This window comes from Phodopus roborovskii, unplaced genomic scaffold (genome assembly GCF_943737965.1).
Source record: "Phodopus roborovskii unplaced genomic scaffold, PHOROB, whole genome shotgun sequence".
NCBI classification, from domain to species: domain Eukaryota; kingdom Metazoa; phylum Chordata; class Mammalia; order Rodentia; family Cricetidae; genus Phodopus; species Phodopus roborovskii.
The window spans coordinates 2208392-2234671 of record NW_026126602.1 but is presented as its reverse complement, the minus strand read 5'-3'; the positions used below and the strand labels follow the sequence as shown (position 1 = coordinate 2234671).

Below are 26280 nucleotides of genomic sequence, written 5' to 3'. Positions count from 1 at the left end.
CTTTTCTAATATGAAAACCAAACATGCAATTACATGAACTCAACAATCTTAAGCCTACATGAACTTTTCTTTCTCTGATGTCAACTCCACTTTGATCAGCACTGTACACTTATTACACTCCTGGCAATGTAAAAGAGATCGGCAATAATACTTCACTACTTCCGAGATAGCCCTATCTGATGTGTCTGCTGGGTTACAGATGGTCATAAAGCTGGTGAGAGACAATACGGAGGTTAGAACAGAATCTGTTATCTGATTTGGGGGGGGGGGGGAGTCTCCGAAATAAGAGTTAGGTGGGAAGGAGAACATACAGTGGGCAGAGGGATAGCAGGGCACAAAGAGCTAGCTGCGAATTTTCTTTTGGAAGGTGGGAGATACGGGTACATTTGTACTAAAAAAAAGAATGGTTCAGATGGACTAACTTTAGGACAGTCTCACTCATGAGAAGGAAGACATGAAAGCAGGAATGGAGAGTAATACAAAGAGTTAAATTCTTTGATAGGACAACAGGATTAAATATCATAATACCAGGTGAGTTAGCAGGAGTACAACTTCCTCGTTCCTGTAAGCACTTAATAAATATTTACCAAATATTTGATTCAGATTAGGGCTAGAGAAATGAGACAACCCCGTATGTATAACCTCTCAAAGGGAGACTGGACTATTGTATTTAATTGGGGAAAAAGGGAAATACAATCTATAAATATGAATGAACTTATGAATGAACTAAATAGAATGTTGGTGCTGTGCATTATACAAAAGCATCAATATTGAATGAACATGTTTATATTTAAGGAAATAGTTTTCCTTAACTTGTTTTTTATTTTCATAATAAGCCACAAAGAAATGACAATAAATAATTCTTCCAACATAACATTTGACAAAATTTAGATTGAGTACCCTTTATGATATGTTGGGGTTTTTAAAACCTAGAAAATGCTAGAAAAGAAGTATTACAGTTTATATTATAATATATTTAATAGAATATCCCAGAAATCATATCGGTATACTGAATTTTCTACATCGTGATTTATGCCTATAATTGAAAAATTCCATGAGTGATTTCACTAATGTAGACATTTAAAAAAATCTCATCCAGCTTGCCTTATTGTGTAAAGTACATTAGAATGTACTTTATAGTTAGTTATAGTTATAGAAAACCTATTTACCAGTACACAGATTTTGTCAAAATTCAAACTTCTATCCCTCTAAGGGTGGGTGAGTTTGACAGTCTTTTAAGACATGCCCCTTTAGTTCCTATAGGTCATGGGTGTTTTGCTCACCCCGCAGGCAAGCAGCAGAGACCCTTGGATTGCATTTTAATGACAAGTCTACCTGTTATACTGGAGAAGTGATGGAAAAGCCCAAGTTGGAAACCACTGAACCTTGAGCTTGAATAGCAGTGACTTAGCGTTTAACTGAGAAACCAGAATTCTTTCCTAAGTCATGGATCTGAACAAGGTGGCCCAGAAGAATTAAATTCCATCTAGAAAAGTGTTTAATTAAAAACATTTGGCAGAGAGTATCTCAGATGAGTTGTGTTAATTTCTGTTGACTCATTCTGCCCACTCAGGTGCTCACATGAGGCTTGGAGTCCAGGAAGGACCAAGAGTCAGAACAGGAGGAAAACTCTGAGCTTCAGAGCACAAGCCTCGGGTACCTTACAATCCTGAATAAATGGGACCCGCAACCCAAGCACTTTTCCCCAGGGAACATATGTGTGAGCCAATAAGGCATCATTGGCACAGGTGGGTAAAGGAGTGAAATCTGAAGGTACAGAAAAGCCGCCAGTAAAGCAATGGCTTATGGGAATGATCAGACAGGTGGACTGGTGGTTGATGAGAGGGCACTGGAGAAAGTGAGGTTACATTGAATTGTTATTGCTCCTACAGCAGGATGGAATATTTCCTAGTTTCTTTCTAACCCTGGCTTCAGGATTCTCTTTCTTGTCATCATATGAGTCAAAGTTAGTGAGATGGAGTGTTGTTTTTCACTGTGTCTATTTTCACTGACACTTGGAGTAACGTTGCTTGCATATGCATCCGGTTCCTTGTCCCTTCCATACCGAGGAAGAGAGAGTGATGATTTCAAACCAGCCGAGTAAGAGTACAGGTGTTAGAAATGAGTCATATAGCAAAAGTTGAAAAGCACAGAGGATGGACTCTCCTCCGCCCCTCCAGGGAACACCAAGAGTCCAGACAACAGAAGGAGAAGAGCCGGAGAAAGAATTAGGAGAGTTGGGAGAAGCTTGGAGACAAGCTGAGCTCATCAGGAGAGCAAAAGAAGGAGATGCTTAGCTGGGATCAGTGGACCATTTCTATGGGGTACTGTGTGCAAACAGATTGGGGAGTTCACAAGGGAGTTGGAGGAATGAGTGGCTGTGGTACCTGGAGCACATCAGTCATTCATTGGCAGGCCAAAGCTAAGCAACACTTAATTCATCTCCAAGTGCCCTATGATTTTCTTCTATTTTTTTTTAATCTATTTCTCTGTTGTTGGCGGGAAGGTAATACCATGGCCCATGTACAGAGGTCAGAGGAAAACTTGTGTCAGTACTCTCTTCCCCCTGTGGATCCCGGGCACTGAACTAGGTTTTCAGGCTGGGCAGCAAGCACTTGCCCACTGAGCCCTCTCACTGGCCCTGCCCTCCAATTAGATTTTTGTAGTTTCTTGTTGTTACTGTTTGGATTTGAAATGTCCCTCTCAGGTTAGTGTATTTGCACACCTGGGCTCAGCCAGTGGTGCTGTTTTGGGAAATTGTAGAACCTTTGGACATAGGGTCTAGCTGGCAGACATAAGCCTTAGGGACCTTTGGAAGATTCTACACTAACCTCCATCCCAGTGTGGCTCTCTGCTTCTGGGCAGCCATGTAACAAGCTCCTACTACCATGAATTCAGCCATGGCTTCGCCAAGACTGACCTTTCCCTTTCAATTGTGCTTTTGTCTGCTATTTTGTCATAGCAACAAGAAAAGTAACTAATGCATTCACCTGCCAAAAGGAATTGTAGTGAAATATCAGCTCAAGTTGAGGCCCTAGCCTGAGGCCTCAGTGTTCACCCTCATGGCATCCTTTACATTAAAAGGGCACATTCCACACTTGCATGCATTTTGTACATCCTCTTTCTGGGTTCAAAGATGCAGAAACTATGGTACCAAATAACTGTCTGCCTCCGGGAATTACAGACAGAGGTAAAAATCCATGTCCAGATCTGACACCCTGAGAAGTGAGTTTCCTAAACACGGGACACAAAAGCCCAAAGCCAAGACAAACAGTGCTGTATTCACTAACACCTTCAGATGTGGTAATATATTTGTGTAATCGATTTACTCACAAGGTTAACAATTTGGTGTTTTCATTTCTGCCAATTTTTTGGGGCTTGCTTTGTTAAGATTTTGGTTTGACTTTTTCCCTGGCTTATTTTACAATGTCAGAATAACACTACATATTATTGATAATACTACTGCTATTTCACAGCCTTTGTATCTCTATACAGTTGGAGGGTGTTCCTTTTTTTACTAAATATGCTTTTTAAATTATCTGATTATTTTTCAGACAGCGTCTCACTGTATAGCCCATGCTGGCCTCAAACCTGCTACCTCCTGCCACAGTATCCCACTATGGCTAACTATGGGCAGGCTAATAGTATGTACCATAGTTTTCTTAAGCATTATCCTTTAGATAACCTAAAGGATAATGCTTCATGTACACTCATTCTTGGTTACTATAAAGAATACATGTAACACACACTTTTAATTCCAGCACTCAGAACACATGTAACACACACTTTTAATTCCAGCACTCAGGAGGACCTCTGTGAGTTCAAGGCTAGACTGGGCTACATAGTGGGTTTCAGGACAGTTAGTACTATAGAGAGAGACCCTGTCTCAATAAACAAAAGACACATATAATCTTAATAGAATCCTTATGATAAAAAAATAACTTAAAAGTGTCATGGTTTAAGAATGAATGTGTGTATCTTTCAATAAAGATGATTCTGTGTCTATAAAAATGATGGTTGACAAAAGCTCTTGAGAAGAGGGAAAAAACCTTGATCTTAAATACTAACATTTCTTTCCAGATGTTAACTTGACATTTTCCAAAAGTATGTTTTTATAACATATCAATCTAGATACTCTGGGATAAGAGCTACATACAGTTATATAAAAGACCAGAAGGGACTGGATGTGTAGCTCCATGGGAGAACACTTGCCTAGCATGCTAAAGACCCTAGGTTCCACCCTTAGCGTTGAAGAAAAAAATGAATACATGAATAATAAGCCTGGAAAGTAACTATGGATTACATCTTGCCCTTTAAAAAGCTGTAGGTTCATGATGTATGTATAGGCTTAGAGGCAACCTGAAGAAATGGTAAGCTTAATACAATGTATCTGAATGTACTTATAGCACACTTTGTCAAATTCTAGTCAAGACAACTCAAGAAAACAGAAAATGTCTAACCACATTATGCCTCTAATTATTTAAGAGGCCTGGTACATAAGCTTAGAAAAGGTTTGAATATTGATATAGCCATAAATTATTATATTTATTACATTTATTTACATTATATTTATTACATTTTTTACATTTAATTTTTTTATTTTTAATTATGTGAGTATGAACACACACTCAGGTGTACAGGTGCCCGTGGAGGCCCGAAGAATGTGTAGATTCCCTGAAGTTGGAGTTAGAGGTGGCTATGAGCCACCCCACATTGGAAGTAGGAACTGAACTTGGGTCCTCTGCAAGATCCTGATTAACATATGTATCCTGATAATAAACAATGTTAAGCAAGACATTTAAACAAAGAACCGAATAGAATTCCTACAGAAATGAGAGCAGATCATTACACTCCACAGTATTTTTGGTGCTTAAACGTCTATATCTAAAAAAGTTCAGCTTTACTTAGTCCTCAACACTTCTGGAAATTACTTTGCTCTAGTCTAAGCCCTCAGAGCTGTTCTTTGCCATTTCAAAAGCCAAGAATCATAAACCTATCAGCAAGGCTGCTCCAAGGATTTGATGAAATACTTCATGCAAAGAGTGCCCAAGCCAGCTTCCTTTTTTTCCTCCCTGAGATAAGGTCTCACTGTGTAGGTCAGGCTAGCCTAGAACTTTAGCCCACTGGCTTCAAACTAGTGACCCTCGCACTTCAGCCTTCCCAACACTGCAATTATAGGTATGTATTACAGCACCTACCTTCCCAGGACCTGTTTTTAAAGGACATCTGCATCGTACTTATTTTACTTTCCCAACTTTATTTTTATTCCTTGTTGCTGCCAGGGAACTGAACTTGGGCCTCACACATGCCAGGCAAATATCCAAAGCTCTGCAATTGACTTTCTGTACGAAAGGGAATAGTGTTTGTAAGGGCCTCATCCTTTAAGTAAAGAAACAATAAAACCCTCAAACCAAACACCTACATGATATTTTACAGAACCAGCGCATGAAAGTATGGGATTTTCATAGTCTACAGGGATTTGTTTGTTTTGATTACTTTCCACTTAGCAGATATGCACCACTCAGGCAGCTCCTAAGGAGCCACCTCCCCAGCTCTCTTCACCTCTCCAGCAGCAGATTAACTGTCAACTAAAAGATTACTCAAGCTCTCAGGGCCCAAAGCATCCAAGGCAAGAGTTAGTTACCCAGGGGAAAACTCCCCAGAGTACCAGGGCTTCTGGACACAGCTAGCTACTATTTGTCTCAGGGAGAATGCAAATGGATAGGTAAAGATTTACATTCAAAACACCCACAGGATTTGGAAGGGGCAGTGGCTTCCCAGGTTGAAGAGCTGGGTCCCGATCTAATACCTACTATTTGCCATGACTGTTTTGGTTATAGCCCTAAGTGTCCCTGAGAAGTTTCTGTGTAGAAACCTTGGTTCCCAAGACAACAATGTTCAGAGGTGGATGCTGAAATAACAGCTCTGACTTCATCAATGATTGACAATACATTCATAGAACTGTGAGGGGAGGGGTTCTGTTATAAAAATGAACTTCCTCTCTCCACCTCTGCTTCCTGACAGCTGTAAGTGAGCAGCTAATCCCCAACCACATGCTACACAGCCTGCCATCGATTGCATCAAGTTACCAAGAGCTACAACCTCAAAAGTGAGCCACAGTAGGTCTTTCCTGTTGATTTTTCTCAGGCGTGCTGGGATGATCCTCAGTTGACCAACACAATGACACTACAGAAGTGACCTCACATGAATGGTCTAAGGAATGAACTCTTGGTCTCTCTCCTCTTAGGCAATTATCCAGAACAAACAAGATACTACACAGGAAACCATCTCTACAAATTCCAAAGTGCTGTATCAATAAAAGGAAGAGCAGATGAGTCAATTTGGTTTGGACAGGGTAGCTGGGAAGGAAGGGCACACAGCCCTCAGAATAACACAGTACAACACAAAATCTACGTCCTGTTCAGTGCTCACAATTAATAACAGATGACTTAGTTGCTAGAAAAGGTTCCTTCACGCATTTTTCTTTCACATGAAATCTTTAAAACAATTTTACTTATTTTAACACCCTTCCCCCCCTTTTTAAATCTAGCTGGCCATAGTACATCACTGGGATTTAGAGACTGTCCAGATCAGGTTCATTATTACAGAAATGCTGGACTGCATTTATACTAATCCAGTCTCTCTTTCCCTTGAAGAAAACTGTAAATTCTAGACCCTTAAACACAAATTACAGATTTTAAGTCTCTCTCTCTCTCTCCCCCCCCAGTCTCCTTCCTCTCCCTCAGTCTCTGTCTCTTTGTCTCCCTCACTAAGGATGAAATTCAGAACTTTGTGCATGCTAGGCATTCTGCATCTCCAGTAAGAGTTAGTTCCTGGATACAATTTCTCATTTGAGAATGCACACACACTTTTCCATACCAGGCTTTGGGGAAATACCCATGCTTGCACTGCCCTTTCCAATTTTCCTTGTCATAACACAACTCTCTGTCTTTATTTTGAGTTGTTCCAATGCTTTTTCCAGATAATTTAAGCTCACAATCTATGGAAAAGCAATGGTTCGAAAGTATTAACCGTGACAGACTCTGTACAATTGTCTTTCTTCAAATTCTTAATTCTCAGTGGGAATAAAAAAATGTAAGTATAAGAGTATGGGGCTGGAGAGATGGCTCAGTGGTTAAGAACCACTGAGTGGCTGCTCTTCCAGAGGATGGGTTTGTGAGGAAAGGGCTTTGTTGTAAAAGAGAACTCTCTTTCTCCCTCTCCCTGCTTCCTGACAGCCATAAGGTAAGCGGTTTAGTTCACACATACTCTCTGCCACGATGTCATTCCTCAACACAGGCCTAGTGACTGGTGTGAGTCAAGTTTCCACTCCCAGCACCCACATGATGGTTCAAAATCACTCACAACAGCACCCAAGTGACCTGACACCCTCTTCTGGCCATTTTAGGCACTGCATGCATGTAGTGTAGACATGTGCAAGCAAAATATAAAGGGGAAAAAAATGTTTAAAAGAGCATGATTTCATGACACTGCCTCCTCCTGTTGTGTTTCAACATCGTCTTAAAAAGCAGAAGGCATTTCAAGTCATGTGACATTTTTTTAGAATTGACTCACAGATAAGTTAAAAATTAATCTATAAAGATCCACCTTACTTGTATCATGATTATTCATGAGCATTTTAAAGGAGCCAGGCTCCAATGCAGCTGTGTGATCTCGTCTCTCTCCCTGTGTTGCTGGACACCAACCTAAAGCTCTGCTAATGCCACTCTAGTGTTCCACCACTGAGCTACAGATACCCCCAGCCTGATTCCGACCTCAGTCTCCTGGGTCTCCCTGTCCTCTGCTCTGAAAAGAATGCATTCTTGATGATGATGCTTCAATTTTCTGACACCTCTATTCTCCTGCAGTCCATAGAAAAATAACATATGAAAGAAATTAAATATAGGAAAAGCTAAGCAAAGACAACACTTTGAGAAGTCACACCCATGCTCTCAAATGCACCTCCTTCTTTGAGTGCCTTTTCCTTCTAACCCTTGTTTTCACAACTACATTAAAACACTTGAAATAAAACCTCCAACTCTGGTTCTTTAAAAAAGAAGAAGAGCTGATTAAAGATGTCCAGGCGCCTGTGAGATAGCCCTGTGGGTGGAGGACTTGCCAAGGGAACTTGATGACCTGAGCTCTATCCTGGGAACCCACATAAAGGCAAAGGCAAGAACCAGCTCCACAAGGTTGTCCTCTGACCTCCACACATGGGCCAGGATACCTCCCTGCCACCACAAAAATGAGCAAAAACCTTAAAACAGCTTTTGAGATCTGTGATTTGTAGTGAAACTATGCCTTCAGTGTTTCTTGGTAGTAGGTATATCTACATGGTAGACAAAGACTAGTTTAGAGTGTTAAGAGTACATTAAACAAAGTCCCAAGAGATGCTTCATGACAGGAATTTCAATGATAAGTCAAGAGAGTGATGGTGAATTGGGAATCCCTAAGGCTTGATCACTGGGGATCAAAATCAGGGCCTCCTGCATGCTAAGTACTCACCCTGCCCCACAAAAGGCTCCTATAGTATAATTGGATGTAGCTTTGCACTGTGTGATCAAGTGTGATTTGAGGGATACAAGCAGCTTACAAACATATTAAAACTAGAAAAGAAGGGTGCAAGACTACTATGAAGAGAAAGACAGATTTCATAACAAAGGCTGACACGGAAATTATTCAAAAAATTGTTTAGGGAGGGGAAAAAAAACCCTGCAACTAGGGCGATATTCACCTTGAAAAAGGATAGAGAATTTCCTTGTAGTAGGTTTAGAAGGTAATTAACACAATAGCACAGTTTAGGAACCAAACAGCAATGACAGAAACATTTTACCAGTTTAATGATTAGAAGTGTTACATGTATAAAGAATCAATTTAAGTCTGCACAAAAAAAGCTTGATTATGTTTTATATAACTAAGCTTTTCTGAGCTCACTTGTTTACCAAACCCTACCCCTTGCCAGCTTTGGATTACAAACCGTGGGAGGGAACAAAAAAAAAAGGTGTTTTGACCTTGCTCAATTTTTTTCCTGTTTACATAAACACGTTACACTATTTTATGCCCTATTTGAAAGGTACAGTTTGTTATTTTGCACTTCCAAATTACACAGTTACTTATTGAAATAAAATATGGGTAATAGTTCATAAATTTACAAAGTAATGTATTTGTATCTAGCTTAGGCCAAGTATATTTTTTGTTCCTGGTTCTCTTTAATAAATTAGAAATCAATATTCAATAATCATTGAGTAGCAGGGCATTGATTAATTTGGTCTTTTAAAGAGATAAAAATGATGCATCAATACACACAGAAAGGTGTACCGCAAAATCATGGTGCTGAATGCAAAGGCAAGCACGCAGTGATTCCAACCTTCAAACACAGGAGGAGAGAATCACAGCGGGAGGGAGAGGGAAGAAAGCAGGGAGGGGAGGGTGGAGGGAGGCAGAGAGGGAACCAAAGATTCAAATGGGCTTAACTTACAGCCACGCAGACAAAGGCAAATCGCAACACATAAAAAGGAAGGTGAGATGGTTCAGTGGATAAGGGCACTCACTGGCTGAGCAAGCCTGGCTGAGGACCTGAGTTGTCTCCTGGAACCCACATGGTGTAAGGAGAGAACAACTCCCCCACAAACTGTCCTTTGACTCCCACATGTTCACCATTGCATGCAAATATACACATGCACACATGCACACTCCTGCTCTTGAGTACACACACACACACACACACACACACACACACACACACACACACACACACAAATAAATCCATGCACAAAAGCAGTTTTAAAGGTATATGAGGAAACTTTCATTTCATTTTTTCCCCACATTTACCTCTTATGTTTTTCTGTAAGTCATTTTATTAATTATATCTGCATATTTTTCCAGTTTGGGCACCATACACATTTTGATTTTGTAATTTGCTGATGGCTGTTTTCTCCCCCCCCCCACCTTTTTTTAAAATTTAAATTTGAAGCAAGCTTGTTTTACATGTCAATCCCCTCTCCCTCCCCTCCTCCCCTGCCCCCTTAACCCCTTCCCCATCCCCTTTCTGCTCCCCAGGGAGGGTGAGGCCTTCCATGGGGAATCTTCAAAGTCTGTCATATGATTTGGAACAGGGCCTAAGCCCTCCCCCGAAACTTTCATTCTTTTACAGCTAACATCACTAATTTTTTCAAACCTTTAAAAAGCTAGCAAGCACAAAGTGAATTTCAGTGGCAATGTCTGAATAAATTTATTGCAGACAATTTTAAATGCAGATATTATGAAAAGTTTCATTCAAAGTCTAACAAATGGCAGCCACAATGGCAATGACTATCAGTGCACTCCAGGAGCCCAAGGGTAGAAGAAATTGATTTTGAGGTCAGCCTGGGCTACAAAGTGAGATGCTGTATAAAACAGGCAAGAATAACTCCAAGAACTTGCACAGTTACACATTTGAAAATTTAAAATTCTATTATTATGTAAAGTAAAATGTACACTCAAAATTAAAATGAAACTGTTTGTTTGGTTTGAGACAGATTCTCATGCAATTCAAGCTGGCCTTGAGCCTCTGGTGACCACACCTCTGCTGGGATTAGAGTCCTGTGCCACCACATCTGGCTCAATTCACTATTTACCTGCAATTTTCCAGAGTCACTGTGCCCATTCACTGCTTTTTAACAGTGCAGCTGAATATTGGAAAAATGAAAGATCTGGGGCTTCCAGATGGCTCAGTTGTTAGGAGCGCACTGCCTTTCCAGAAGCCCTGACTGCCTTTCCCAGCCTCATCAGGGAGCTCACAGCGCCTGTTAATTCCAGTTCCACGGGACTGGACACCCTCCTCTGGCCTCTAAAAGCAATTGCACTCACATGTGCATCCCCGCCCCTAACCACATATCCACATACATGTATACATAAAAATAAAATAAAATCCATTTGAAAAGGCAGAAACCTTAGAATCATACAAATCCAGCTAAAGCATACTGTGTGAAGCTCTGGATTCCTATACATTTAAGAGGAGATGATGCATGGAATGTTTTATGTCCTCTAAGATAAACATCTATGCTGCTCTGCCATTAGCCTATCAAGTGAAGCTATTATTTTACTATCTGTTAATTTCTAATTATTCTGCGTAAAAGATGGATGGTATTAATATACTTTGCATTAAAAATATAAACTCACACTTGACAAAAGAACGTTAGAGAAACCTACAACTTCTATCAACTTTTTGGTGCTGCCCCCTGCTGCCCTGTGCCTATGTTTACTGAAACCTCTCCTTAGCCTTCATTCTTCCCAGCTCTTTACTCTCCAATCAAAACTAGCCACTGGCAGAGACTTCCCTTTCCAAGGCCAGTGGTGAGCAGATGATAACACTTATAGACGGTTTCCTCCTCTCCGTCTCTACCATTTTGTGGGTTTACATTTGAACTGTTCTGGGATATTGAGTTTTAGATCGCCTAGCTTGAGCTTAAAAGGGCCACCCCACTGTGTTCTAGTTACTTCCAGAGGCTGTGTGCATCCCTCTGTCTTACCTCTGTTCATGTCATGTCCTCTGTCAATTTCTGCCGGTGCAAAGTCCATGCAGCCCACAGGGTTCTAGTCGAAGCTGCCTCTTCTAGAGTTTACTCCATTCCCATATCCTGCTCTTTCTGCTTCTCTTTAAACCTCAGCAATTTTTTTTTTAATGTGGTAGAAGTTCAATAAATGTTTGCTTAATAGATGAGGATATAATACAGAAACTCTTAATAACTCACTAATAAGTGAATGTGTGTGTGATGTGTATGTGGTGTGTGTGTGTGCTGTGGTGTGTGTGTATGTGTGGGGTGGGGTGTGTGTGTAGTGTGTGTGTGTGTGTGTGTGTGGTACCTGCACATAAGCCTGTGGATATGAGCATCAAAAAGGGCAAAGGCAGAGGCCACAGCAATATGTTGGGTGCCTTCCTCCATCACTCTCCATCTTCCCTACTTGACACAGGGTCTCTGGCTGAACAAGAAACTGTCAATTTGGTGGCTCAACCTGTCTCCAGCCCCCAACACTGAGGTGACAGGCATGCACAGCCTTGTCATCTGAGTGGTGGGAATTGGAACCCAGTCCTCATGCTTGTAGCACAAATGCTCTTAACCCACTGAACCATCTTTGCAGTCTCTCGCTGACTTTTAATAAAGCACCTGGAAAAGACAGCACTCTGCCCCAGGAGCCGATCTAATACTGAAAACTCATGTGTTTAAATGAGGCAATGGGGGTGAGGGTGGGGACTGAGCTTGACCCAGGGCCTCACATAGGTATGCAAGTCCTGAGCTAGGTCCTCAGATGTGGGGTGACCAATGTCCATCCTGTCTCTTAGAGTTGGGATCTTAAGTTTCCCACAGTGTTACTAAAGGTTTATTGTCATGGTGGTGCTATGGGGAGGTGGTGGTATCTTTATTTAGGAGGATGGGCAAAGTGGGAGGACTTCAGATCATCGGGGGAAGTATCACAGGGAAAGGGAGGACCACATTCCCTATTCTCTTTTACTCACTGGCCATGAAGTAAGTGGATACCAGACCCACTATTACCACCTGTCATCTCCAGACATGACAGGTCTCTAGTCCCAGACCAGAACTTCTAAAGCTGAACTCATTTGTTCTTTATAAGTTAATATTCTCGGATAATTTCTTTTTTAATATTTTATTTATTATTTGTACAGTGTTCTATCTGCATCGCCTGCATGCCAGAAGAGGGCACCAGATCCCATTATAGATTGTTGTGAGCCACCATGTGGTTGCTGGGGATTGAACTCAGGACCTCTAGAAGAGCAGCCAGTGCTCTTAACCTCTGAGTCATCTCTCCAGCCCCCTCTCGGATAATATCTTGCAATGATTATGGAAAGGCATTGAAAGGTGTTTTGACCCCTGCGATCAGAAAGTGAGTTCAGAGAATGTATTGAGTGTTCACTGCAGGCCAGGAACGATTGATCATAGGTGCTCCAGATGCATCAACTCAGTTCTCACAGTGCTAAGGTGAGGCAGCAATACTACCTGTCACAGGAAACTGAGGGTCTAACTGGCCTAACATAATCTAGGTGTAAAGAGTGCGGTTCAGAATGCAGGTGAGCTCACTCAGGAGTGACTCATCTGTATAACATCCTCAACTGGAAGGGGAGGAAGGGGTCTAGTTGGCTTTTCTATACTACCTTGTTAACTGGGGGCTCTCTGCAAATGTGGCCATACAGTACACAATGCCCTCTGAGATGTCCAAAGCCCATCAGGCATCTGTCGCATCTGCAAGAGCTGACTGTTCTACAAGACAGAAGGTGAAACCACGTGGCATCCTGCCATGTTTAAAAGTCTCTGAGGCGCTGGGCAGTGGTGGTGCATGCTTTTAATCTCAGCACTCGGGAGACAGAGGCAGGCAGATCTCTATGTGTTTGAGGTCAGCCTGGTCCACAGAGCAAGTTCCAGAACAGGCTCCAAAGCTACAGAGAAACCCTGTTTTGAAACAAAACAAGAATCTCTGAGGCTTCACTATAAAAGACTTTTGGATATTCTAAAAGATTAAGAAATGCAAAATCCAAATATCTGTCAATGGAGTCACTTGTGTGAGGACCATAAAATTCTAAGCCAAACTGAATGTGATGGCAAGTGACTGAGGCAAGAGGTTCACAGGTTTGAGGTTATCCTGGGCTACATAATGAGAACATGTCTCAGAATATTCAAAATAAAATTTAAAAATGGTTCTACTCTTCTTTAAAAACACGTAAAGGCAGGTCAATATCTAACTGAAATATGTTCCTGGTATATATTTTAAATTTAAAACTACAGTGAACACAAAGGAAGACTCAGCATGGCTCAGAAAGTCCCAGACAAAGATGTAGCTGTCTTGTCACAAAATCTCTGCTTATCAAATCCCAGCAAGCTTGCAAGCCACCCGGGAGGCAACTCCCAGGGACTAAACATGAGGATATAACTGTCCCCTTAGGAACCGAGAACGATGCAAGCCAGAATGACTTAGAATGCAAACCGGAAGGCACAGCAATCACTTTACTTTTGAAACAGGGTCTCATGTGGCTAGCCTTGAGCTCTCTGTGTAACTGAGGTAGTCCTTGAACACCTGATCACTCTGTTTTCATGTCCCAAGTGCTAGGGTTATAGGTGAGTGGCCCACACCTAGCTCCTGAGTATTTTCATCGAATGGTGCTGTACTACCTTAGAACAACGGACTCGGTGGAGAAGAGGTCAGCCCACTGTTTGTTTAAGCAAACATCTACTAAGTTTATGGGTCTCCCCTAGCTAAAGTCTGTGTGGCGTGGGCTGCCAGCTTTATTGTTTCCCTTCACACAGCAGGCTTGGCTGTGCAGTTTTTCTCTACTTACTTTAGATCTCCTCTACCTCCTAGGAGATAGATATCTGGCTACTAGATAAGACTAGCAGCACTGGTCCACTCAAAGCCCTTCCCAGAATTTGAGCTTCATGCCTTGCCTCAATAGATAACTAACCTACTGATCTAACTTAGAGATCCTCAGCCTCTAGCTGCATAGCAAAGATCATGAATAGCTGTGGAAAACGCTACACCTAGCTCCAGCACAGATCACTAAACTCAGAACCTCCTGAGGTGAGTGAGACCTAGGCATTTTATTTGCAAGTTTCTGGGTGAGCCCACATGTAGATAGAAGGCTGGGAGTGCAGCTCAGACACAAAGTATTTACTTAGCAAGCACGAGGCTCTAGCTTCTGTCCCCATCGCCACACAGTATTACACAGGTGAATAAACATGTGCACACATGTGGGCAGCACTGAGAAGTACTGGGATAAAAGTATGAGCCTGCCATAGTATGGAGGATCCAGGTACATTCTGGACCAGAGCTACCCAAGAGAGCCTTCTAGAACATCAGAAATGTTTCTTAGCCTATGCTGCCCAGTATAGGAGTCACTACTATAACCATTTGAAATGCAGGCAGTACCATTGAGAAACTGGAACTTCAGAGTTTAAATTAATTCAAATTTAAGTATGCATAAATGCATGTAGCAAGTGGACTAGTGTATTGGAGAATACAGCCCTTGAGTTTTATGGTATTTTAAATGAACTGAGTCTGTTATTAAATGGGTACTGAATGATGTATTTGTGTGTGTGTGTGTGTGTGTGTGTGTGTGTGTGTGTGTGTGTGTATGTGTGTATGTGCACCAGTAGGCACCATGTTTTGCATAAGGAGTAGGTTCTCTCTCCTTCTGCCATTCAGGTCCCAGGAATTGGCCTCAGGTCATGAGACTTAGCTGGCAAGCACCTTTACCTGCTAGCCATCTCACCGTCCTCAGGCTCTTTTAGGTTCTAGGCCACACTATTCACATCTCTTTGAAATTCTTCACACCGTTTTCCTGACAAGAACTTCTGCTGAACAGAAGGACAGACTGAAGGTGATTCTGGCTTCTGAGGAAGGTAAGGACCACCCCCTTCTGGTAGGAGAAAAAGTAAAAGGAGCTAAGGGTTAGAACTAAGTGTTCTGTAAGTCTTGTAACTTAATAATGGAGAAGTGAAGTGATTAAACTCTGGGGAAAGTCCTCTTCAATCCATGGCAAAATACAGTGCTTTCCAAGTGGGAGTTGTGACCTTTGCCTTGGAAGATGGCAAGTTCCCAGTGATCTGTGCTGACAGCCCGAGTTCCAGGGCTAAATATAGGTCCCTGGCAATGACAACCTCCCTTTCTCAGGCACTTGGAAAGCCAGTCCTGTGAATGAGGCTATTCATGGTTGGTGGGAGACAAGACTGAGAACAGCCAGGAACACGGTACAGACAGAGGACTCTTTCCACTGGCACTGCCTGCTGAATAAAGCTGAGCTGCATTTACCTATCTCTACAACGACTCGTGAATTGTGGGTTGCTGTTTTGAAATTCTAAAAATATTCATGCTTTTTAATTTAACAAAGTTTGAGAGAGCAAGGATGGATTTACAGAACTTAGTAGCAAGCCAGATCAGGATATTTCCCCATTGCTGCGACAAAAGCATGTGAGCTGCAATCACACAGACTTCAGCTGTCAAATCAACACCCATGGAGTCTTTGTCAACTATCGCTGTTTCAGAGGCCGCCCTGCCCACCCTATTTAATACAGCAAAATGTATTCATTCATTATATCTGCCACTTATTAGATGAGCGTTTGTGACCCATTTTTTGAGGCGCAATTAAGTATCATGGCTGATAGCCTAAATGTACTACTGGGCAGTGTTCTCCAAGGGTGTACCTTGAAGGAGTGCATACAGGTCATTTGGGACTGGCTGAAAGGGTGCATTCTCATAGACACCCCCAGACTTCCTGAATACAGAACCAGAGGGGTATAACCCAGCAATCTGTGTTGTTATAAGCCATCCAGGTAATTCTGGTGCTAAAATTTGACATCTACTAATCTAAAGTATTGTAAATCCTCCCCCCCACACACACAAAATTGTCCCCCAGGAAAAGGCTTCCCTACCACCTGAAGTTGAAAATGACTGAAACATTTCACTATTCTTTCTTGTTGTTAGTATTATTGTTATTATTAATAATAGTATTGCACATGCCAGGGAGTGTGCACATGTGGAGGGCAGAGAATGGCTTTCAGGAGATGGTTTTCTTCCACCGTGTGTCTTCTGGGACTCAAACCCAGGTCATTAGGCTTGTGCATCAAACACCTTGATCAGATGAGCTATTATGGAACCTAAATCTGGCCTTGTATGTTATAAATTAGAAGTCATTATTCTATCTGGTCTTAATTTTATGAGTAGTGAATTTCCCTGTTTCAACAAGGCTTCTTTTTTTTTTTTTTAAATGAAATTCATTTTCATAAGTTTAAAATTTGTAAAACTCAACTTCTGAAGGAATCTCATTAGATGTGCTTGACGATGTCATACAAAAACACCTTAAACAAACTCAACATAGAAAACTTTCAGAAGCAGGGCTGGGGCGATCACTCTGCAGGTGAGAGCCCTTGCATCAAAAGTCCGAGTTTGAGTCCAAAAACCCCCAGATGGAAAGAGAGAACCAACTCCCACAAGTTGTTGTCTGGCCTCCAGGTGCAAATACCAGAAATCACACATGCACACAATAGTAATAAATAAGAGAGAAAATTTTAAAGAAAAATTCAGATGTATATCACTGCTAAATGAGGGTCACTCCTCCCATGAAATGATTATTGGTTCTAAAATAATGAATAAATTCATTAGAAACTTATGTAGTTATATACTACCCCATGCATTTAAAATATGTCAATTCACAAAATACAAATTTACAGATATCTAATGTGGCAGCAGTGAAGAGGCAAGTCTGAAACCTCTGACCTCAGACCTCTACGTTCCAACTATAGTTTTTCATTTACTAGGTAAAGTTGGTCATGCTAAGGTGTGCCACTTTCTCTTCTCTGCCTGTTTCCTCCATAAAAACGAGTTAGATGGTCTTATCCTATGTCTCGTGAAGGTTCTGAAACAGTACTTGCTGCAGGACAGCATACATGCAGTTGAGGGCTGTTGCTGTTACTGCCTTTTAAAACATTTGTTCATTTGTGTGCATCTGCATGTGTTTACACGCATCATGCTCATGCTGGTGCCTGTGGAAACCAGAAGAGGGTGTCAGATCTCCTGGAATGGGAGTTACAGGCTGCTGTGAGCTGCCATGTAGGAGCTGGGAATTGAACATGGGTCCTCTTAACTGCTAAGCCATCTCTCCAGTCCTTGTTGTTCCTTTTTGAATCAGCTCACCTAACACTCCATCACTCCAGAGTTGTGTTAAGTCTACACAAAGTAAAACCAAGCTAATGACAATGAATTCTGGACACCCAGCAACTACCCACCCTTCTAAGCATTCATCTCTAGCCAAACCCACTGTGCTCACTTAATCTCCTTGTAGATGACTGGGTAAAGTGAGCCATGCCCAGTGACCTCTGTGCTTCTGGGAAAGGACATCTTCCTTGGCAAAAACAGAAAGTCTCCTCATTTTGAAAACTGAGATCCTAGACTGATGAATGCATCTCAGCAGCCATCTTGGTACCACCGACAATATCAAAGGAGAAAACCCCCAAGAAGGTACATAAAATGGATGAGTTAGTCAGTCAAACCTAGAGCTGTGGCTTTCCTCCTGAATACTAACTTAGTTAAATAATAAATACCCTTAGTTTTAACATTGTTATCAGAAGAGTTCTATGTTAGTACAAAAACAAATTAGGTGGTTAACATAACCAGCTAGTATGAGCTAACTGGTTCTATAACAAAGTAAGTTTGCTATCTTAAATCCCTGCAGCAACTCCTTAACTGTTCCTTCTTCAATCTGTGCAGAAATAACATTAATTGGACTTTTTTGTGCTCCACACTTGCTTAGTAGAGTAAACATTAGCTAGATGTCTAATGCATTAACTTCATAAAATATTTGTATTATTTTAAAATTTCTGTTATATGTCATTAGGAATTGCTGCAGAAGATTTTAAAATAAGAATACATATTAAAAGGAGCTGCTGAGTTGGCTCAGGCAGTCAAGAGCTTGCTGTGTGAGTGTGAAGATCTCTGACCAGATGACTAGCGCACATGTGAAAAGCCAGGGAAGATGCCATGTGCCTGTAATCTCATCAACAGGAGGGTGGCAAAGGTAGGTGGATCCCTGGGGCTTTCTGCCAGCCAGTGTAGCATAACTGATGAACCCCAGGTCCCAGTGAGAGACTCTGCCTCAAAAAATTTGAAATTACTTCTAATGTAGTCTTTGGTTACTCTCTTTGTCTATATTACTGTAAAGGTTGATCATGAACACAGTGACGTTTAAGTCACGGTTATGTGAGTAAAATGTACAATATACACTTAAATAATAAAAAGCATGAGCCAGGAGTAGTGGCACACACCCTTAATTCCAGCACTCAGGAAGCAGAGGCAGGTGTATTTCTGTGAGTTTGAGACCAGCCAATGGAGTTCTGACTGCATGTATGTCTGGGAACTGGAGTTACTGAAAGTTGTGTGTTGCCATGTGGGTACTGGGAATTGAATCTGGGCCCATGGAAGGGTAGTCAGTACTCTTAAAACAACCATGGAGTCATTTCCCCAGCCTCCAAGTTTAACAGTAATTTTAAATTAACATGAAGGACTTTGGGCTGAATCCTAACCATCAATACAAATGGCACTCACAAACATGCCCCAAGCTCATTCTACCAGGGAGCCCTTTCAAGGGCTTTCTCACACAAATAAGCCAATGTATTCTTTGCTTTGTCCTTGCTTTGCAATGGGAATGAATATCAGGTGGCTGTCTGGTTATGTAGCATCTGTTTGTGCTACATCTAAAACATGAAGGCCAACCACCACCTCCCAAACCTGGCTATGAGTACTTGCTGCCCAAATTATAATCCTTTAATGGAAGGACACTTGTCAGATCCATACAAGCAGGTCAAAATTTAAACATTTTCCTCCTCTAGAAATTGTACATGGTCAACGGCTCCAAATGGGAACTCCCCACACCTAAGGCCCCAGATTTAAAATTTTAGAACATGGAGCCATGTTGGACTTTTAGTTGCATAAGAGGAATCTTTCCCTTCTCTCTCTCTCTCTCTCACTACTGTGACCCAGCATCTTTTCCTATAAATGGACAGAGAGATATCTCAAGCAACAAAATCTCCCTGGTAAAATTGGTGTTACACACAGCAAGCATAACACATGCGTATCTTTTTAAGAATGAAACCCTTTATGTCTGCTTTACGTTCTGCTTGGCGTCTTTGTCTGAGGGTCACCGTGGAACGACCAAGTCAGAACACAACACACCCATTTTGCATATTATTTTTCTTTCCTTGGCAACGTCACACTGGGAACAGTAGACTGCTTTTGCAGAATGTCTGCAGGGTGTCTAAGAAATAACAGAAAAGAAGCAAGAAGGACAAAAATGCAGCATTTAAAACATGCAACTTCAGGTCTGGATTGAAGTGGCATGTAGAGAGTACGTATTCTACCCTTTAAAAAAGTTCATCCCAAGTTAAGGAAGCCTGGCTCTGAGTGTGGTCAGCACCACATCTAACCTCTATGTCTCAATGCTTTTTCCTTTGTTGCCTCATCCTACCATTACTTATTACCTAGTGGGTTTGGCCACTCTGGAATGTCCTCAATACTTGGGAATACCAACAACTACACAGTAAGGAATTAGGAAACTACATTGGTTCAGTACATTAAATCTGAATATAATCTTCAGTTTATTCCTATTATTAAAGAATCAAAGTTCATTTTTCTGAGCTGTATTGTCTAGAATCCAACTTAAAGACTGTCTCTGTCTTCTGTGTCCCTCCTGCAACCTGTTTCCTGACCATTTCACTGTTCATTAATCTCTCCCTCCACAAGAGGGATGGGCAGTGTACACACACACACACACACACACACACACACACACACACACACACACAGATTTTAATAGAATCAATTCTGTTACTACTGTCTCTGATAAAATTATATGCAAAAAGTGTCAAGGTGACTGAAATGACATAGCAAAATTCTGAAAAAATAATTGTTTTGATTGTCCATGATCTAGCAATTACTTCCATGAAAATTGAATTAGTTATTTATATGTTAAATTTTATAAAGGGTTTTTTGATGATCAAAAGAAAAATTGGTTTTTATAATTCTAAGGATAACCATACCAAATTCATGAACTATAAGATGTTATCAATTAAAAAAGAATTAATTCCCAAAGAATCAAGAGCTAAAATGAAGCACCAGGTACATTTTAAAATGGAGAATAATATAAAATAGGGAATTATTTTTATTTTATACTTTTAAACCTCTTTGTACACATGATGGAAAAGTCACATCTAGAAGAGTATGTATGACAAAAAATGTCTATGGGTATTTTCAAAAGTAGCCATTGAACTCTAATGGTTACTTCATAATCAATGATGTAATAGTCAGGAGGAGAACAAAGAGGATTGCATAGCTACGGATGGACTTCCCAGTTCAGTTTGCTCTTAAAAGAGGTGACATTAGACAAACACTGTTAGTTTCAGAAACTGTACAAAATGAAAAATTACTGTATTTTGGAGAACAGAATATTTTAGCAATAAATGTGCCAGAAGGTATATTTTATTCAGCTTATCAACTTAGGAGAACTAAAGTCTCAGCACAGCCAGGTTAGAAACCAGGTTAGATAATACATTTACACCTGCAATATCTCATTCCATAAATAATCTATACTATCAGAAACCACGCCGCATTGAGACTCTACAAAGAGAAAAGGAAACGTGCCGGTGGACACATCCAAACCTTCCGATCATGGTATAAGCAAAATATAGGCATTGGGTATGATTACTGTGAAGTTCAAGGAAAGAGATAACAGATTCTAGGAAATAGTATTTCTACTCATTTTCACGCATTCTTTTACTCCAGACTGCTAAAGGATTAGTGAAAAGGTCATTTATGTATTTCAAAGTAAATAAAGACACTTAGCAACTCCTGACATTGTCACTCTCTCAAGACATAACCTATTAATCAGATAATCCAGATGCTATGTCAGTTGTTTTTATTTTATTTGACAAATAATATGTTTCAAGGTATAATTACTGATTCCTCCCATTTTCTTTCTGAACTGAGGACATCCCTATTATCTTCACAAACAAGTAAAATGTTTACAGAGACCGGTAAAACCAATGTCATATTGTGACATATTTTTGTTCCTAGCAGGCTTTGGGCCTAAATCCCATATTCTCTAATCAGATAACTCTCAAGAACAAAGATGTAACCCTGTCCTTACATGTGTGTACATCAATATTTTTAAGATAAAACCAGGTGTGCAATATTCTTAAAAATTATCTTAGTTCCAAAAATATTTGCTTTTTTTTTTTAGGCTATCTATAAATTCAATTCAAGAACCAGCTCAAAATAAAACAGACATGACAAGATCCTAGAACATCCTCAAGAAAAACTCAGGAAGGTATTTCAGAATTCCCTGATTCAAAATGAAATCCAACTTTTACAATGTCCAAGGAACTAATAACTCAAATGTTTTGTTACATTGAAAGGGAACTAAGCAGCATGGTTTTGTGAAATAAGGAAAATATAAGTACCAAACGCTAGTGAAGAGAGGGAGGATAAATGACAGCTTATTATTAAAGAATCTGATAAAGATAATAAATCAGATCAGATCAAACACAACTGCCAACTGCATGCTTGTCCATAATGTCCCCTGAATTGGATGTGACGACATGTCTGCTTTCGCCACGGTGCACAGTGCTTGGAAAACGCTTAAATAATATAGCTGGCCAAATTGAACTTTCTTTATGAAAATTAAAGGATAATAGATAAAATCTTGCCCCACCTTTTTTCTTCCTTTTTTCTTTTAGCAAAACTGACAAATTGTTGAGGAGCACTACAGCGCCACCAACACAGATCAATGCAGAACAAAAAAAAAAAAAAAAAAAAAAAAAAAATCTCCCACCGTGTGCAAAAAGAAGAAAACTAGAAAAATACCAAAAATTACAAAATGTCTCCCATATGTACCTTTCTGGAGAAAACGTAAGATAGGTCTACAGAGATGAATTGACAAAGAGCTTTAAAGAAATCACATCCTAGACCACAAGTTAGATCCACTCAGCAATAAAAGAGCCACTATTTAGCAACAGCCATAACTTAAACCCGGTTATGTCAATCTCCACCTTCATTATACCAGAGCTGCTTTCTGTAGTTTGTATTCAAGTATTCCATCAAGGGAATCACAATAGGTCTATTAAAACAAAAAAACTACAACGGTAGTTTGCTTGCTGATAATTTACTCTGGACAAATTAGGCAATAGATAATTTTTATAAAGAGGATATGTACATATTTGGCACTACCAACATTGCTGGCACACACAAAAAAAGTCCATCTTGAAACATCTGAGTTCCCCTGTGGTTCACAGCAATTAAAGTATAATTTTTTTATATATGTTTATCTTTAACAATGTAGAGAAAAAAATTAATTTTTCCCCTTTTGGTAGAAATTAACCAGACAAAATTACGTGGAACGTGCACAGATCGAAGGTAAAGAAAAACACAAAGATTGGTTTTGTGAGAAGAAACACAATGAAAATTATCTGATGCTCCCTTTAAAGATGTAATGCCAAGAATTGTTTAAAATCATAAACTTACCATCAGTGTAAGCAAAGCAGCAACCAGCCCTCAAAAAAAATTTGTAACAATATAGGCTGGGGACTGGGTTGTCCAGAAAAAACAGCCTCCGGGCAGCGTACGGATCTTCAAACATCCTGAAAATATTTGGTAAATCAAAAGTGAGACTTTCCTCCATGGAGGGCGGCGGAGCGGGGCGGGCAGCCGCAGGATCCGAGGGCGTTCGGGGGAATGGAGCAAGCTGGAGGATGCGGAGCGGGCGGCGGCGGGAGGCTCGGGGTTAACAACTTTGCGCTGGCGGGCGGGCGGGCGCGCTGATTGGCTGGCGGCCGCCCAGCTCGGTCCTCGCTCCCGCCTCCCGCAGCTCGGAAAGAATGCACGACTGTGCCATTTTACACCGGGCTCGGGAGAGCGCCGCCGCCCGGGCCCCGAGTCGGGGCTCGGGATTAAGTGACAAGCACAACAATGGCAGCGGCCGCGTCCTCGGAGCATCTGGGCACGCCCTTGCGCGTGGGGGGCTCCACGCGAGACGGCGTCCGTGGGGGATGTGGACGCGGACGCGGCCATTTGGAAGAAGCCCGTGAAAGTGTGCTTGGTGTGCAGTCCCCCAGGGCCTCCGGCAGCCACGAGCTCCACGGTCCCTGCATTAAGTAGCCGAATCCTGACATAAGTTGAAACCATATTCAGCTTCCCTCCCTCCCCTTCAGTACGCTTGCTTCCAAACCCCTTCCTGGCCGGCCCAGTGCTACTGCTCCGCCTTACAAACAAAATGGCTGAGGTGCCCAGTTTTTTGGATCCTTCCACTAGGCCTCCAGGAAGTGGTAAAAATTCAAAATAAATACAGCACTAAAGTACACCCTTGAGTCTGAACTCCGGACCACCCTTTGGTGCTGATGCTAGCGGGGTGCCTAAAAAATGCGCTGCTGCTTTTTTTTTTTTTTTTTGTATTCTTTTAATTGTTTGAAAAGAACATCAATCATTAGGGATTTACTTGACTGTAATTTGAACTTCCTGCTTTACATATTTATAAGGTCTTTCACCTATCTTGGCAAGCTTTCAGATTAAGTGGGCTGGGAAACCTGATTCTCTCTAGTTGTGAGCTGACTAGGGTTGTTGCAAACAGGCTTTTCTAATAAAGACAATCTGGAAAACTGAACATAAAAATGTTAGAGGAATCCAACACTTGTAATTGCAAATGTAAAGCCCCCAAAGTCAGCTAATATCAAAGTGTTTCTAATACTTAGATGAGTGAACTAAACACGTTCACTATACAATTCCTTGTCAGTTAAATTTCTAACGAGCCAAAGATGAAAGACGACACTAAAGGATGAAAAAAAAAAAAAAAAAATGACGGAGAATTGCCTGCATTAAGACCACCCCTACCCAGGCATCGGTGCTTGGCTAGTATTTGGTCGGGTAACCAACCACCTTAAAACTATAGCTAGGGTTACAGTATCACTCATTGTCTATCACAAGACTCTGAGAATAAGAGAACAAATGCTATTAATTACAGAACAATTAGAATAAACAGGGCCCACCTTCAGGAAACCAGAAGATTGACAAAACTAGAATTTTGTCAGACAGGTAGTGACCCACAGGCCTGGGGCTCTTTTAGATAGAGTCTGCTAGCCTCCCTCTCTGGCCTCTATATTTTGCAGCTGTTTTATAGTCAATGAAAGTAGATAACTGGGGTATGGATTCACATGTGTTTAATGAGCAGCCATGGTAAGAAAAGTATCTAGACTGGAAGAGACACTTATAGAAGCATACAGATAGGCCCTTTTTATTATCTATAGGCTAGACTATTCTGAGCCCTTTGTGAGGTGTACATATTTTAAATTATAAACTTTCTGATGAAATAGTTTGCGTTACAATTTTTGAAGCCATATTTATGACATACATGAATAGGTTTCTTGTTTTCTTTTTCTTTTTCTTTTTTCTTTTTTTTTTTTCTTCTGTGTGTACAAAAGCAAGGTGCAGGATAAAGTATAGAAAAGTTCTCAGAGAAAAATGGAGGAAAAACAACTTGGAGGTTTACTACAGTTCTTGAAAGCTTAGCATTTGCTGTGCCCAGCAGTTGCTGCTCACAGATATTAATGAATAAGCATATTGTTTATCTCCTATTTCACGGAACTTATAATCCAGAGGCAAGACAGACAAGTAGCAAGCTAGCAAATGCATAATTAAAAATGTGGGTGAGTGCCATCTACAAAGCACTGCGGCAGTCCAGGCAGAGAATACACCAACAAGGAGACACAGAAATAGCCTCTTAGAGACAACATTAATGTTAGGCATGAAAGATGGGGAAACTAGAAAACTACCTGGGAAATAGCAGCACAACTTAGACTAAGTCACTGAGGCAGATTCCATGGTCACATTCTAGAAGAGACATGGAGGCCAGAATGGGAAATGTCTATATGGTTATATTTGGCCAATGGTACAGATATTGAGGATTAAAGTTAAGAGTGAATGAAAAACAGAAACAATAAGGAAAGGACAGGACTACTCCTAGGCATGGTGGAGAAGAAAGTCAATTGAAAAAAAAAAAAAAAAAAAAGCAAGAGCCAGCAGCAGGGATATCTGGGGGAATCACATGACCTTGAGCCATGTGATGAGAGGAGGGAGGGGTAGAAAGAGGGGAACCAGATTGATGGGAGATGTCATTCTGTAAATATGTTTCTCGTATTGGTTAATGAATAAAGCCCTGTTGGCCAATAGGAAAGCAAGGTAAGATAGGCGGGATTAGGAGACAAGGAAGATTCAGGGAGAGGTAGGAGGAGATTCAAAATGTAGGACCTAGAGAGCAGAGGTCTGAATGCTTTCTCTGGTAAGCTAAGACCACGTGGAAACACTTAGATTAGTAGAAATGGGTTAAAATTTAAGACAGAGCTAGCCAATAAGAAATACTAGTAACAGGCCAACAGCTTTATATCTAATACAGGGTCTCTGTGTGTTATTTGGGGTTGGCTTGGCTCTGGGACCAGGCTGGTGGGAAAACTATTTGTAACAAAATGGTGCCTGCACCCTGAGGCACAAGAACTTTCACTTAATACTTGACAAAAGCTTAAAAAGGGGTTTTAGAAACAAAAGAACAGAGACAAGCAAGGCTTCTTGGTAGCAGAATTTTTCTCAGTTGGGCTCTGTTTTGCTAGAGACAAACAGAGATTTGTGCAGCTCCTTTAAGGGAGGTTTCCTGATTCAGCATGGCAGCAAAAAAAAAAAAAAAAAAAAAAAAAAAAAACCGCT

The 26280-nt window shown here is 40.9% G+C and overlaps 1 protein-coding gene across 1 annotated transcript in view; it reads right to left on the bottom strand.

Annotated features, from left to right (window-relative positions):
* The window catches only part of Epc1 (enhancer of polycomb homolog 1), a 90135-nt gene extending 66931 nt beyond the window's left edge, over positions 1 to 23204 (bottom strand). The window contains exon 1 of the mRNA XM_051205610.1: positions 23056 to 23204. Coding sequence (XP_051061567.1) covers positions 23056 to 23058 — 3 coding nt within the window. The 5' untranslated portion in view covers positions 23059 to 23204. The remainder of the gene's footprint in view (positions 1 to 23055) is intronic.
* Positions 23205 to 26280: the final 3076 nt, after the last annotated feature.